The sequence below is a fragment of the Lagenorhynchus albirostris genome, chromosome 18, assembly GCF_949774975.1.
Source record: "Lagenorhynchus albirostris chromosome 18, mLagAlb1.1, whole genome shotgun sequence".
Lineage (NCBI taxonomy): Eukaryota > Metazoa > Chordata > Mammalia > Artiodactyla > Delphinidae > Lagenorhynchus > Lagenorhynchus albirostris.
In genome coordinates, this window is record NC_083112.1 from 18,278,271 (window position 1) to 18,294,188 (window position 15,918).

The 15,918-nt window shown below is 49.8% G+C and overlaps 1 protein-coding gene and 1 long non-coding RNA gene across 2 annotated transcripts in view; one reads left to right on the top strand and one right to left on the bottom strand.

Annotated features, from left to right (window-relative positions):
- Positions 1-4,594: 4,594 nt before the first annotated feature.
- On the bottom strand, positions 4,595-6,939 carry MLNR (motilin receptor). The gene is given in 5 exon segments (XM_060129104.1): positions 4,595-5,144; positions 5,146-5,257; positions 6,050-6,361; positions 6,364-6,744; positions 6,747-6,939. Coding segments are annotated over 5 exon segments (1,254 nt in total). The 3' UTR covers positions 4,595-4,888.
- Positions 6,940-14,358: 7,419 nt separating this feature from the next.
- Positions 14,359-15,918, top strand: part of LOC132508666 (uncharacterized) — a 62,104-nt gene continuing 60,544 nt past the window's right edge. Inside the window, exon 1 of the long non-coding RNA XR_009536733.1 lies at positions 14,359-14,615. This is a non-coding gene — a long non-coding RNA (uncharacterized LOC132508666). The remainder of the gene's footprint in view (positions 14,616-15,918) is intronic.

Sequence of the window (15,918 nt, forward strand, 5' to 3'; positions counted from 1 at the left end):
TGGCCCGTGCGTGGAAGGACCTCGGCGTGGGCGGGAGACGTTAAGGGGACCGGGGGGGCTGAGGAGTCAGGGACCCATCGCCGGGCCACAGTCATTCCACAGTTTCTGCTGGAATATAAATGACTTTCCCATGGATCCACCGCCCAAAGCCACCTGCAGTATCTTTGTTTACTGGCTTCGTATCTTTTCCTTTATCCTGAGGTAAATACGGGGAAAGGGAGGAAAGGGGTGGGGCGGGGGAAGAGGGTGGAGCGAGAATGGAAGAGATTTCGATGAGGGAGAGCCTACTGATGGTTCGCAGTCTTGTCTGCACATTGGAATCGCCTGAGGAGCTGTAAAAACCACGTCTGGGTTCAACCCCCAGAGATTCTGATGCCGTCGGTCTAGCCTCTCGACTGGTGCTTCTCAAACTTTAATGTGCGTCGGAGGCGCCTGGGGCTCTTGTTAAAATTCAGGTTCTGACTCAGAAGGCTCCGGGGTGGGGCCTGAAAGTCTGCATGTTAACAAGACGCCAGGTAATGCGCATGCCACTGCTCTGTGGCTCACATTTTCTGTAGCAACCATCTACGTAGAGGCTCCCAGAAGGTGGTCCTCAGACCATCAGAATCAGCATCACCCGGGAACTTGAGAGAAAGGCACGTTCTCGGGTCCCAGCCCAGACCCGCGGAATCTGGAATTCTGGGGATGAGGCCCAGCAAGCTGTGTTTTAACTCTCCCTCCAGGTGATTCTCACGCGTGCCAAAGTTTGGGAGCCACTGCTGTAGAGAATTACAGAGGGGAATAAAAAGCCTGAGGGAAGGGCGCTAATAATCACTGTAATGACAAAGTAATGAATTATTGTGGAAGTAAGACAGAAAGAGAGATCACGTGGAGCCCTATGTATGTTCCAGTTATGAACAGATATAACCATTACAGTAAAATTAAGACACCACGACTTTGAAAACTGCAGGTTTTCAAAAAAAATTTTTTTTAAGTTTTTTTTAATCTCTGTATCATCATAAGTCATAGGAATTATTGGAACATTTTCGAGACTTGCACACTCACTGCAAAGATGAGGGAAAGGAGATGTCATTACTGGACCCGTCATGCTGTGGGCCTGCCTGAGCTGGGGTGGGGCGCAAAGGCACAGATGCAGGAAAATAAGGTGGGGATGCCTGGCACTGGGGATTGAGGATGGGGAAAGGGATGCTCCCTGTTCTGAGGCCACGAGGTTGCCGGCGTCTTGGTGATGGGAGGTGCTGAACCTGGTTGTGTTACTGATCCAGTGTCACCACTCTACCCCACGAGTGCCCTGTGCCTGGATTACAGTACCTAACTGGTCCCAGCTGGCCTCCCAGGCTCAGCCTTCCCAGACCCTGCTTCATTTGCTTTGGAGGCTCCAACTCCTGATTACACCAGTGCCCTTGCCTCTCTCCTCTCTTCCTCAGAGCCCTGTCCTCTCCTCCCTTCAGCACCCACGCCCCCTGTGTGCCATTTTCGCCCCTGTCCTGTGCTTTCCCTCTGGCTGACCGATGGCTCAGAATGGAGGTCCCAGTCATCTGCTTACTCAGCCTCCATCTCTGTCCACCCACTGGGGTGAAGATCCCTGTCCACTTGAGTTCAACACATATCTACCTGTGGGCAAGAGATGCCAAGGGGGATAAAGCACAGTCTGTCCTTAGGGAGCAAGTTACAAACTCTGGGAACCAGTCCCCAAGACGTGACGGACCAAGTGCCGTGAAAAAGATTCACGTAGAGCATTGCCTGACTGTCTGCCCACACTCAGCTCTCCTGGTCCGGATGGCACTTTTTGGCCCCTTATGACACAAGCGTCTGCTAATCTTTCGAAAGTGCGTGTGTTGTTTTCCTAAGAAGGTGGCCAGTAGAGTCTACCTCTGTCACCTCCTTGTGGCCAGTAGAGTCTACCTCTGTCACCTCCTTGTAGCTTACACAGAGTGAGGGACATGCTGAGTGACTGCCACAAAGCATGCCACCCACAGAGCACACGCCTCTCAATGACAAAGGTTCCTGTGCTCCTAGGAGCAGGGATGCTGATTTTGGATGGCTGCTCAGAGCTGACTAGGTTCTTTGTAATATTTAGAGTTCTGAATCTTTAGAAAGTTGGCTCACAATAGAAAATGGCCCCACAGTTTATGAAAAGCCTTTTATTAAAGCTCCACTTAAAACACTTGTACAATCACTAATACTTATATGTGAATGGTTCCACATATTAGCAAATGTTACTGTTACTTGGGTAGAAATTGTAGGAGAGGCCATGTTCAGACTTTCATACATCATCAACACATTGCTCTCATGTCCCCTGGACTCCTGGGTCCTCGGAGGTGCTGTGCAATTGCTTCAGAAGTGGGAAAGTCTCCTATAGAAAGGTGGAGGGAAGTCGTGTAGATGACACTAACCTGAAATTCTGCAGGTCCGTCCGATGTGAGTGCTTTTATTGGCCTGTGAGCTGAATCTGAGGTTAGTCTAGATGAACAATCACACATTTCAAGGCAAAAAAGACCATTAAAAATTTGATTGATTTCAACACCATGACATGTACTAATGTTTCTAGAGTATTTTGACATACACGTCTAGCACTTAGCAGTTGCTTGGTGAATATTTGTGGAGTGAATGAATGAAACACAAACCCTTCCCCAAGGTTGGTGCCTCACCTAAAAAAAGCGACTTGGCCTACAGAAAGAGCCCTGCAGGGACCCAGCACACATCTTCGTCCGAGGGCAGAGAGGTCCCAGACACAGCATCCAGGATACCATCCCCAGGGTGGAGGGAGGCCCACAGCCCAGCCATCCCTCTCCAGTGCTCCCTGACTTGGCCACCCCGAGTCTTCCCAGGATGCCCCTCCCCTTTATAGCCAGTTGTCAACACCAGAGGACACTTTCTTCTGTGGTAGAGAACAATTTTAGACCTTAGAACAGCTTTTCAAATATTTTTGACCATGACCCACAATGAGAATATATTTTATTTTACGAACCATGAAAGATACCAACCAATATATAATTGAAACAAAAGTTTCACAACACAACAGTTAGCCTTACTACACATGATGCACTGATTCTCTATTCTATTTGCAATCCAATAAAGAAACATGTGACACACTCCACTCATCTCACAATCCACTAATGGGTAAGGTCGGCATTTTGAAAACAGGTGCACAGCAATCCACAGGAGGAATGGAATTCAGATACTCCATCTCAGGGACCCAGTGGCAAGAAAGGATGATCCTTCTCTGCCCACACCTGGGAACACACCTAGGTCACAGGAAAGGGTGATGCAAATCCCTCTTTTCTAGAATTTGAACAAGAAAACTCAAAGGAGAGGTCTTTGCTTCTATATCTAAAATATTATACTACATATAACATATCAGTAAGTTTCTTAGCCATGATTTTCTACAGGGAAGAAGCCGCTTCTGACTGTCCCAGAGAGGAACTCCCGAGAGAAGAAAGACTGTGTGGTTGCATCTCCAGGACGTCCCCACTTAGTGCCACCAAGCAGGGGAGTGGCTGTGGCACAAGGCTGGCACCTGCACCGTGAGACCCTCCATCAGTGTCCCCAGCAACAACTTCTCAGAGCCTCTGATGGGATATTTTGTGTTGTGACTCTTGGGAAGGTGGGTACAGCATGCACTGTTCTTCTGCCATATTTGACCACAGAATCCTTTTTTCAAATACTCCCTGAAAATCTGCAGAACACAGTTTAGGGACCACTGCCCCAAGTTGGAAGAAACAGTGTAGACGGGGGACTTCTTCACTGCCACACCAGTTGAGGGCAGGGCCAGGGTGTTAGGACACTTCAAGGGGACTTGAAGGCATCACTGTACATAGTCAATCACATGAAAAAGCAAAGGACCTTGTCAGGTATGGAGCGGACCCTTGTTTATGGAGTCACCATTTGTAGTTTACAGCTGACCTAGTTGTATCCTGCCTACCTCCAGGGGGCGCCATTCATAAGACCCTGGGTTGACTGAGGCCCTTTGGAGTCCAGCGAGGCAGTAGGAGCCCTCCAAAAACAGGTTTATGTTTTAAACTGTAAAAACTAAAACAGAGTTACAGAGTTGTTGGCCAGAATGTCCAGCACAGTCTCTCTCACCCTTGAGTACATCCATTGACTCTCGTTTTTTCTGTTAGTGCAGCTTCTCGGGGTGGGAGTGGGTAAGGCTCTTAAGTTTTCAGACTCAGACCCCAGACTTGGTTCCATCATTGCTTATCCCACCAAGCTGAGGCGAATAAGGCGTATTAAAGCTCTTATCAATGTGATCAACAGTCGCTTTGTGGAAGCTACATCCTGCTGCAGCTCCCTGCCCTCAGACTTCGGTACCCAGGTTCTGAAAGAGGGTACTGTGCCTAAACTTAACGATTTGCTCTGAGCCTGAGAGAGGCGGGACACTGCACTCTACCCAGAATTCCTTTCACTTGTTTCTAAACATTTTTTGCTGTCATATATAAGCATTAAGTAATTTCTTGGAATAAAACTCTCATCATCCTGGATTCCTTGTAGATGCACCATCACATTTATATCCAAAACATAAAACAAAATACACCTCTGACCTCACAGGTGACAATTTTTACGGGAGCATCTCTCTGGATCACTTGTTAACTGGAAAATGAGTGGTCATATTTCCCCAGAGTAGAAGAATGAGGACTTACAAAACCTCCCCAGAGAACATTTTGTGATGTGGGATATCAGGAGGATAAAATGAACGTCCCCAGGGGGGTACATGAAAGGAAAACCAGAGAGACTGATACAGTTACATTTCATACCTTTGTTTAAAAAAAAAAAATCATGCTAAGTTGCTGACCAACTTGCAAAATGTCAACCACTCTTTCTAATTCTCCCTAACAGCTTCGGTTCCCCCCTCGCAGTTCTTTTCTTCCTGCAGACCTGTTTTCCCTTAAGTCCCAGAGCTGTGGGATGAGGCGCTGTGTTTGGCCATGCTGGTTGCTGGTGTCTGTACATTAGCGCTGGTCTCGGTGCAGCCAGCCATGTCTCCTCCAGGATCCCCTCCAGCCTCCCTGCTTCTGCAGAAACCTCTCTGTCTGGACCGCCTGGCTAGCAGCAGTTTCCAGGCCGCTGCTCTATACTTCTTTGAAATGAGGTTGTAGAGGATGGGGTTGATGGATGCGCTCAGATAGAAAAGTTGCAGGGCACAGTGTTAACGTACTATAGAAGTACATCATCCCGGAATCTTTGGTATTTATGTAAATGATTCTGCCAACGGGGAAAGGCTGCCAGCAAACTATAAACGCCAGAACCACCACCACTGCAAAAGAAGACATAGGCGCCAGAATTAGCCAAAGCATCCGAAAACAAATAAGCATCCCCAGGAAACCATCTGAAATAATAAGTAAAAGCAAAATAAATAAAACTCTTGCCTAGCCAAATCCCCACCCCAGAAAAACTACCAGGTTGCAGACAGCATCGATATTAGCTTTAAAGCTGAGTATTCGGCTCATACATTTACTATCAAGGCCTGACATAAACCAGAAGGAGTGATTTCTACTAACAAGCTGTTCTGGCAGGCTTTCTTCCACAAACCCACTTCGTTGACATGTTCTCTGTTTTCGGTTGAAAAGAACTCTGCAACAAGTCTGCACAATCTTTATTTTTTTGATATGGGCATGATTCACTTTAGTCTTCAGGATAACATAACATTAAGTAAAGAAACTTTATCTTAACGTGAGCTATCCCGTCTTCTCCAGGGTTCTGTAATTCCATAACTGCAGCATCAAACAGAGACAGGCAGTTGGCTTAAGAGCCTGCAATTATCCATCTTGGATCAGCCCAGCTCGCTGATCACAGAGGCTTTGGGAAATAACTGCTGTTTACAGGACCCGGATATCCCACTCTCAAGGGACGCCTGGGGTGACCCAGAGCCCTTGGAGGACGGGAGATAGTTTTCTCTGGAGACTAGAAGGAGAAGCAGGTGGAGGCTGGGGTAGAACGACAGAATGAAACGTGGCCAGAAGAGGCGCCGAGGGCTGGGAGACCAGGGGAAGGCGACACAGCCTGGACCGTGGGTTGGGGTGTTTGGAACAGAGGCGGCGCCACTTACGCAGGACGCGGACCGTCTGCTGGTGTCCCTTCTCCCGAGCGGAGGTGGCCGGGCCTCGCAGCGGCCCGCGACTCCTCCACAGCTCCCGCCCGATGAGCCCGTAGAGGACGCTGAGGCACAGGAAGGGCAGGAAGTAGGCGGTGGTGACCCACAGCATGACGCACAGCGCGCCCCGCTGCGCCGGGCTCGGCCGGCACTCCTGGCTGAACAGCGCCGCGGCCGCCGCCGCCTCGGGCCCCGACGGCTGGGACAGCGGTGGCGCCCGCGAGGACCCGAGGAGTGGCGGTGGCGGCTGGGCGAGGGGGTTAGCTAAGCGGTGCCGTTAAGGTCCTGGACCGCGTAGCGGCCGGGGTCCTGCTCGACGCCTACCAGAAAGAAGAAGGGCCCGGCGGAGAGCAGCGCCACGGCCCAGAGCGCGGGGATGACCGCGCGGACGCGGCGGCGGGTGACGAGGACGCGGGCCCGGAGCGGGCGACAGATGGCGAGGTAGCGCTCGAGGCTGAGCGCCGTCATGTGCAGCAGCGTGGCGTAGGTGCAGCCCTCGCCCACGTACAGCGAGAGGCGGCAGAGCAGCGTACCGAACACCCAGGGCCGGGAGCGCCAGAGGCGGTACAGGTCGAAGGGGAGCCCGAGCAGGATGAGCAGGTCAGACACGGCCATGCTGCCCAGGTACAAGCTGGTGGTGGTCCGCATTAGCGCCCGATCAGCAGCACCGTCATCACGTTGCCGCTCACCCCGACGGCGAACAGGCCCAGGCACACGGCGGTCACTGGCACCAGCGCCCCCAGGGGTAAGGGCGAGCAACGGCGCTCGTTGCAGGGCAGCACCTCTGCCCACGGCGGCTCCCTCGCGCCCTCCGAGCCGTCGCTGCGGTTCTCGGCGCTGCCCATGGGCGCGCCGCGCCCCCGGGCCGGGCCAGGAGCCTAGCGCCTGGTCCCAAGGCAAAAGCGTTTCCTTTGGCGGCCGGTGCGCGCTGGGCGCGCCAAACCCCTGCCGCTTGCACAGCCCGAGCCCAGCGGCACCGCGCGCGAGAACATGGCTCTGCAGGGTCCGCCTGGAGGGCTGCCAACCGGGCGAAGCGCAGTCCCCACCCCCAGTCATCGCCCGGCCTGCCTCGGCCCCGCTTCCGCTCCCAGGCCCGTGGTATTCCACGTATTCCAGGCGCTTCCCTCTCCACCAACTGAACGCGGGAGGCGGCCGTCGCGGACGAGCCCCGCCCAGACGCGGGAAGCGATTCCTGAACCCCAGCGAGGTTGGTTACTGGACCCAGCGAAGCGTGGGCTCTTTTGTAGGTTGGGTTCAGAGGGGAACCTTCTGAGGGACCTCGGCTGGTGGCTCCGTCTTGACGGTTCGGGAAGGTGCCGCAATACCAAAAATAGGAGAGGAGCCTAGACCAGAATCTAGAGCCCCTCCCGGGTTCTGGTCGCGGCTCAACAACCGAATCATCTCGGATCAGTCCCAGCCTTGCTTGCCCAGCCAGTTCTCCTCTTCTGTAAATTTTCAAGCGGTGATGGAGTTGACCGAGTAATTTCAACGATGTCTATGACTCTGAAATCGATGGATATGACCACGTCTATTCATTTTAAAGAACAAGGCTTAAGTATTTACGTTTACCTCTGCGTACTTAAACGTGTGCTATTATGTTCCTGTGTACAAAATATGCTATAAATGTAATAAAGCAGAGTATTGGCCAACACCAGAAAGAACTAAAATTCTGGGGAAAAGACTAAAAACTGGTTTATGAGTCAATTCATTGTGGTCCTAATGACAATAGCTGACACTGAGAGCTCAGGATGTATTTGGTGCTGTGCTTTCCATTTAATCTTCAAGTCCTTAGAACAGAGTTTTTTTTTTATCTCTTCATGGATAGACGCTCCTCTAGTGGTTTTTCCATCCATCCGACTGTGGTTTAAATCCTCAACTTCTTTTCCCAAGGTTCCCTTCCTCTTTCTGGAACTGAAACCAGGCTTTGCTCTAGTGCCTCGCATCCCTGCCCCGTTCCCCGTGGTCCTCTTTCACAAGCAGAGCCATGGGCTGCGAGGAGGGGTACCTGTCACCTTCCTCATCATTGCTCTTCCCAGCCATCCTAAAACCTACCTTTGAATCTAACTTCCTCACACTCTGCCCTCTGCAGCCCCCTCCCCCACCGCTCACCCTCATTCTTGAGAATTTGGGTGCCTTACCTTCACTCTCTCAAGCACTCCTCCTAAAATTCACACCCCTGCACAATTCCTCTGCCTCTCCTTTCTATCAATGGTCTTGTTCTCCCCCCCATCTCAGGCAGCGGTTCCTGTGTACATCCCTTACACCTTATCATTACCAGTACCTGGGAGCTCGCCTTCATCTCGATTTCAGCCCTCCCAGATTCTGACCTTCACCCTCTGTCTTTCTAGCTCACTTTCTCTAATACCTCAACTCCTACAATCCTTCAACCGCGCTGGGACCTCCATTCGGCTTCTCCTCCTACCTTTTCCTTGTCCCTCACCTGCCTCAAGTCCACGCTTCCCCACTTTAATGGATTTAAACTCTGAGAGCAATACTAATCGCCCCAAGGAAAACACCCTCAATTCCCGTGCTCTTTTCTCTGTTGTCATACTTGTCTCCTTACGAGAGCACAACCATAACCCTGGTTAAGTGGAACCCTCTGCTTACTCTGTGCAGTCTCCCAAGCACCTAGAGTTGTTTCACTTGAAATTCACAACCTCTAGCTGGATGCTTAGTTTTCTCCCACCATCCTCATACTTATTCTATTTAATTCGCTCTCTCGCCCTCCAAACCACTCTTTTGTACCTCCTCCTCTCTCCTTAATCCCCAAGACCTCGTCCCCATCCTCGCTCTCAGGTGATGATCTTGCATTCCAATTCCTGGAAAGAATAGAAACAGCTGGAAGAGGACTACATGCTCCCATCACCACCACCCCCCTCGTCCACCCCCTGGACAGATGAATGAGTGGATGGTACTTGTGCCTGAAGTGAACTCTGCCCCTCAGCACTTCATTCGCCTCCTCGAAATTCTAGAAATCACTTTAGAAAGTCTCTCTCTCTCTTGCATCATCAAGTTTTCTCCCTCTTCTGGATCATTTCCATGTTTTCAGCAAAACTCAAAAGAGTTTCTGCATTCACTCTCTCCACTTTATCTCCCTCCCTCCTTCCCTCCTCCTCCTAAGCAGCGGAAATGTAATTTCTCCATCTCTAGTTGATCTCAACTTGCCTTGGACTCTCACCTACTGGGTAGCAAGAAGCAATTATCCAGCCTGAGTAAAGCACTGTCCAGTTGGATGAATTAAACAGCTCCTCTGGGTAGTGTTCAGTCCTCTTGGATAATAACATCCTCTCCTCTCCAGTGGCTTCCTCCCCCTGCCCTGTCTTTCCCTAAGGGGGCCCAGGTGGATGGGGAGGGAAGGTCAGGTGGCTTAAAGGCCCTTAGGAAACTAGGAGGGAGAGGGGTACCTAGCTTTGTACCAGTTCCTGGGGGGACCAGGCTGGCATTTGCTAGACTCCAGTTCAGTGTCCCCTTCCCGCTTGGCCACCAGGTGCTTTGCTAACCCAAAGGCAGAGGTCTGTGGCCAATGAATTTGTGGTCTCTTTCTTTGACTCAAGTGATGCTCCTGGGAGCACCTGGTACCTTCCCATTGGGTCTCACAGGCTGCAGCCCCCTGAGTCTCTTTCCTTTTATCCATTCTGCTCCATGGCCTGGTGGCCTGCCCACCTCTGCTGAAGACTCCCTCACCCCTCTCCACCACCACAGCAGCTCTGAGAAAGGCTAACTGGGGCTCAGACAGTGTCTGCACCATCAGGCTCACGAATGCCAACTCTACCCTCTCTGACTGTTCTGTACTACACACCCTCCATTCAGACACTCCCCTGTTCTGCTGTTTTTTCTCTGTATAGCTTATTACCTACTATTGAATTTACGTAGCTCTTTGTTTGTTATCTGCCCCGCTCCATCTCCCGACATCACATGCTCCAGGAGGCAGGCTTTAATCTTTCCCTAGTGCCTGGTACTAAGTGAGAATTTAACAAATATTTGTTAACTCCGGGAATGAATAAGCTTCTGCAGAACCAGGTACCATTATTTTCTTTACAATTCCCAGCAGCTGAGAACAGTACTCTGATTATAGCGGGTGCTCAGCAAGTGTTCCTTGATAATCTGGTTGGAAATAGAATACTGATATGGAGAATTAGATTCATGGCTGGCTTTTTGTTATGTTTTGGCTCAAGCATGACTTGCCCCCTAGAGCAGATCTGAACCCTATTATAACGGCTTGGCCTTCCATGTTTTAGGAAAAAACGGGATCAGACATCTGAAGAATGACTAAAGCCTTTTGTACTTTGTATTTCTAAGTCATCCACCAGCTCATGACTTCATACTTCGTCTGAGGAAAGGAAGAGGAAGTTCTCAGTAGTCCAAGGTGTGTGGATACATTTCTCCTCTACCTCCACACTTGGTGATCGTGCGGGGCAAAACTGAGTCTAGGTCTGGCCTTGCTGTCCCCCTGTTAACCTGGAAGCAAAGGGTTGGTGTCCTCAATAGGCACTTGGCCCCTGGCTGGAGACCTCACAGGTTGGAATGTTCTGGAGAAAAATAAATCTAACACATGCTGTGCGCAAGGCACTGTTTCAAGTACCTGCATATGGTAACTTGTTGAGTCTTTAACAACAGCCTTTTGAGTGGGTGCTTGTAGTACGTCCATTTTATAGATGAGAAGACCAAGGCACAGAGAAGCTGCCTTAGGTCATGCAGCCAATAAATGGGAGTACTGTCTGCTTCATGAGGCCATGGGCACAGGACCTCTTGCTATGTAGACCATAGCACAACTAACCTCAGGAGTGGTTGGTGTGATCGGCTTCTGCTAGAAAAGTGTTTTTCAGCTCGGATTCCAGAAACCAGATTTTGTGGACAAATGGAAGAAAACGGAAGTTTGGTTTCTTTTTTTTAATTTGAAATATAGTTGATTTACCATGTTGTGTTAGTTTCAGGTGTATAGCAAAATGATTCAGTTATATATATATATATATATATATATATATATATATATTCTTTTTCAGATTCTTTTCCCTTATAGGTTATTAAAAAATATTCAGTATAGTTTCCTGTGCTATACAGTAGGTCCTTGTTGGTTATCTATTTTATATATAGTAGTGTGTATATGTTAATCCCAAACTCCTAATTTTTCCCTCCCCCTGCTTTCCCTCTGGTAACCATAAGTTTGTTTTCTATCTCTGCGGGTCTATTTCTGTTTTGTATATAAGTTCATCTGTATCATTATTTTTTAGATTCCACATATAAGCATATCATTTGTCTTTGTCTGGCTTACTTAATTTAGTATGATAATCTCTAGGTCCATCCATGTTGCTGCAAATGGCAACATTTCATTCTTTGTTTATGGCTGAGTAGTATTCCATTGTATATATGTACCACATCTTCTTTATCCATTCCTCTGTCGATGGACATTTAGGTTGCTTCCATGTCTTGGCTATTGTACATAGTGCTGCCATGAATACTGGGGTGCATGTATCTTTTTGAAGTATGGTTTTCTTCAGATATATGCCCAGGAGTGGAATGTGGAGAAAAAAAGGAACCCTCCTACACTGTTAGTGGGAATGTAAATTTGTGCAGCCACTATGGAAAACCGTATGGAGGTTCCTTAAAAAACTAAAAATACAGCTATCATATGATCCTGCAATCCCACTCCTGGGTATATATCCAGAGAAAACCATAATTTGAAATGATATGGAAGGTTTGAAGGGGCGTTAGGAATTGCATTACATCCATAAATTTCAGTGTACCTGTTGAAACTTGCAAAAACTCCATAGGTTTTATACTCTTTTCTCCATAGAAGAGCAGGATATGAGGCAGAGGTTGAAAAGTGAGTTTGTACAGTGGTTGACCCACATCTCATAACACTCTGAGCCAACCTCCTAGAGTCGGGAAACTTCATGTGGAGTTCCAGATTTCCAGCTTGTCTTGCAAAAGGGGAAGATCTGCTCTGGTCCCACACTGCCGACAGGCCATGGAATCCAGGCTGAGTAGCAGCTGCCCCCGTGGACAGGCCACCTTGTGCCTGCCCCCTGCAGCCCTCCTCGCTTGCACAGAGGTGGTGTGGGCTTCACGCCCAGCCCCTGCTTCCTTGGCATGACCTGCTGACACCCCTAGACTCCAGGTGCTAGCAAGCGGCATCTTATTTAATCCAGTGCTGAGATGGCAAAGCTGGCCTTGGTGGGGGAGCCTCTGACAGAGAAGACCAGGGGCCAGCTGTGGCCAGACCTCACCTCCAGGACCTGACGGATGCATGGAGCTGGGGCCTCAGGCTTTCCCAGGTTTCTCTTTGCACAGCAGGGACATGGCAGGGCAAATTCAAGGCAAGACTTTGGGGGCCTATTGCTCTGCAGCTGTTGCTTTAGCAGTTTCCTCTTGGTCTCCATTTCTCCTAAGAGGGAGACAGGCTCACCACGGCCACGATGATCAAGGTGGGTGGGAGAGAGGGAGCAAGTCCCTGTGAGGGGTGGATGGGAAGAGGGTATAGGACGTGCAAAGACCCAGTCTGTGGTCAAGAATGACCATCCTCCTCCCACAATACAGCAGCTCACCTGAGCCCAGCTTAGGCTCCCCTCACATGCCCTCTCTGCTGTGATGGAGTCAGTGGCATCTTCCACTGACTTCCACAGCCATCAGCCACGGGACACAGCTGTCTCACAGCTGTGGAGCCGCCACTGCTAGAAGTGTGGTGCTGCCCTCCAAATTAAGGAGACGGGGAGATGGAAGCCACAAGTCTCACTGCTCTGTAGTAGCAGAGATCCCAACATGTTCAGAAAGATGAAAATAAAAATAAGGAACACTCAAACCATTGTTTATGATGCAACTGACTTGAAGTGCACATCTGGAAACACCTCCAAGTACTCCCCCTGAGTCATCTGCTCCCACCTCCCTCCTTTCGAGTTTAAAAAAACACCATCTGCCCTTCAGACCTCAGTAGAGCCCCATCGGAGCACCACAGTGGCCGTGGACATACAGTAAGGAAGAGTTGCGTAAAGTAACAAGGAGAGTTTTCTGGGCAACCCTCACCCCAATATTCATCTCCTGGGTGGACAGAGTTTTTATCGTTGATTATTGTTTTACCTCCTAAGGGGGCCCCATAGGTGTAACTTTCTGTCTCAGGAACTAGGAATATGAGTGTTCTCACTGCATTTCTGGGGAATGGAATGGAGATTGAAGGAAGTTTGTCCTTGGGAAATCCCTGAATCTTCCGTGCAGGGGTCAATGTGGGGATTTTCCTCAGGGAACTCTGAACGGAGAGATGAAGAGTGTGGATGCCGAAGTGCTCCCAGGGGGCACGGTCTACCGCTTAGTATGTGAACTTGGGCAAGTTACTTAATGTCTCTACTCCTCATCTATAAATAGAGGTGCTAATACCAGGACCCACCTCACTGGATTGTACCAGCAAGAAAACATAAAGTCCTTAGCTCGGTGACCGGCACATAGTGAGCTCTCTATAACTATTAGTTCTTAGTAATCATAATAATAACAAAAGAATGAGGCTGTCCTTGGGTCCAAACTAGCCCCCATCTAGTTCTTTCTCTGGCCAAATCTTGTGCTTTCTGGTCCCTACGTCTTCACTCCCGCCTTTGCGCCATCTCTCTCTCTCAAGAGCCCATCCCGATTGCCCTTTAAGGGCACCGAAAATGTCACCCTTTCCAGGTCAAGTTTCCCCACCTCCTCATCTGGATGCAAGTGTCTTCTCTGATGCTCCTGGAGCCCTTGTTACCTCCTGACACCCCTGACATGTAGGGTTGAGGCATCACTGAGCAGACCCTTGCCGCTCACCTTCACCTCCCTAGGGAGTTGCCCCTAGGCTGCAGCCTCTTGCACCTGCACAGGTGCCTGGGGGCGGGCCACAGTACCACCTGGTCCTCAGGTGGAGTGCAGGATCAGCCTGGAGGAGAGGAGAGCTTCTTCGGCACAACTGTAATAGGGAAGAACCTTTGTATTCTATTACAAGGTAATCACTAAAGAGACCTTGCCTATAAGCTTATATTATACATAATGGCCCATCTCTGGGAGCCCTGCCTCCTAGGTAATGAGCATTGAGCTAAAACACCTTTGTTGAGCTCCCGGGAAACATCCTAACCAGGCCCACCTGTGAATGACTGCAGGGAGGAAGAAATGAACATGACCCCTCAGGAGGCTGACTCGGGACCCGGAAGTGTTTGACTTTACTCCCGCCCCTTTTAGTAAAAACGAAGCTTGAATTCTAACTCAGGCAAGACGGTTCACCATCTTGCTCTGCTGGGTTTCTGAGTAAGGTTGCTCAATCTATTGGCCTTTTGTGTGGCGAGCAGTACCAGCTTGGACTTGGTGACGAATTGTGGTGCAGCCGGCCGGGGGCCTTGCTGCTCGTGGCTCCCGGTCCGCTTTGGGGAATTTCCGGGTAAGGCCCTGGCAGCTGCCGGGACCACTTGTCCGGAGGGTCTTCCCTTCAGAATTCCGCAAAACGGCCGTGGCTGCCCCCCGTGCTTGGCAGCTGGAGCAAGGAATCGACGTTTGGGAGCTGATGGGCTACAGTAGGGTAAGTCGCTCCGGTGTGTAAAGCCGGGAACTTTATTTCCGCTCTGTTTGGGGCATTTTCTCCAGAATTAGCCAATTTGTTTTGTATTTGAGTGGGGTAACTGTAAGGAACGGCACCAAAGATGGAGGAGAGCTTAAACAAGCTTTATTTGGGAACGCTCCCGGGCGAGGTTCACTGGTCCGAGAGAAAGGGGCCAGAGAAGTCGCGCCCGGGTGTGGACGCGAACAAAATTTATAGGGGTGGACGCAGGGGAGGTGCTTGCTGTGTGAAGCAGTACTTTTTTGGTAATCTCTCGGGTGTTGTGTCAATGTCAGGTGTCGGTTGCATCAGCCCTCAGAGCCGTTGGTTCGGCCCCTCGGGGAGCGGGAAGACCAGGGCCGAGTGGTGTGGCAATGTCAGGTGTCGGTTGCATCAGCCTCAGAGCCGTTGGTTCCGCCCCTCGGGGAGCGGGAAGCCGGGGCCGAGTGGTGTGGCAATGTCAGGTGTCGGTTGCATCAGCCACTTTGGCGGGGGTTCCGTCTGGCTCCCTGGGCCCTTCCCCGGACCTGCTGGCCTTACAGTAACGTGCTGGAGAGAGGAAAGAGTTGTTGGACCTTTACCTGATTTGTGAACCGGTTCATTTGTTTCTTTGGATGCCATCATTTGTGTGTGCAGTTTGTTTTGTTTGTCTTGAATTTCTGTCTTCAAAAATGGGAAATGTTTCAACTATCGCAAAAGAAAGTCCTCTGAGGTGCATTTTGGATAAGGGATCTGATTACAGCTGTGAGCCCCTTGGTGAAAGGTAGATGATATTTTATTGAAACAATGTGTAGCCACAGTACCTGTTAGGATCTCCACAAGGGGTTTAGGTAGGGTTATCTTGGGGCCCTGTGCACCATGTACTGCGATCCTTGTTGTGTTAATTATGTAATTTAGGGTCTCCTGTGTCATTGGTATATGTAAAACCCCAAGACCAAACATGAGGGTTTGTTTAGGATTTTCTGTTTGTCCTTTGGGTTTTTTGTTTCATTTTGTTTGATACTCTTTCTCCATTTACAGGCAAATCAGTTTTGTGATATTTAAAACTTTTTTACTAATGTCAAATAGAGGAAAGGAACAGAAACAAAACAAAACCTGTCTGTTCTTGTCCAAGAGGGGGACGTTCCCAGGAAGAAGAGAAATATTCTACTTGGTTCCTGAAGTCACCAAAAGCTACGAATAGAAATAGAAGTGTCTTTTCCATAAATATTAGTAAAAAAGGGTTTAGCCATCTAGACAGATGACCTTGATTGGTCCCATCGGCCAGAAACCCAATTTGAATCGA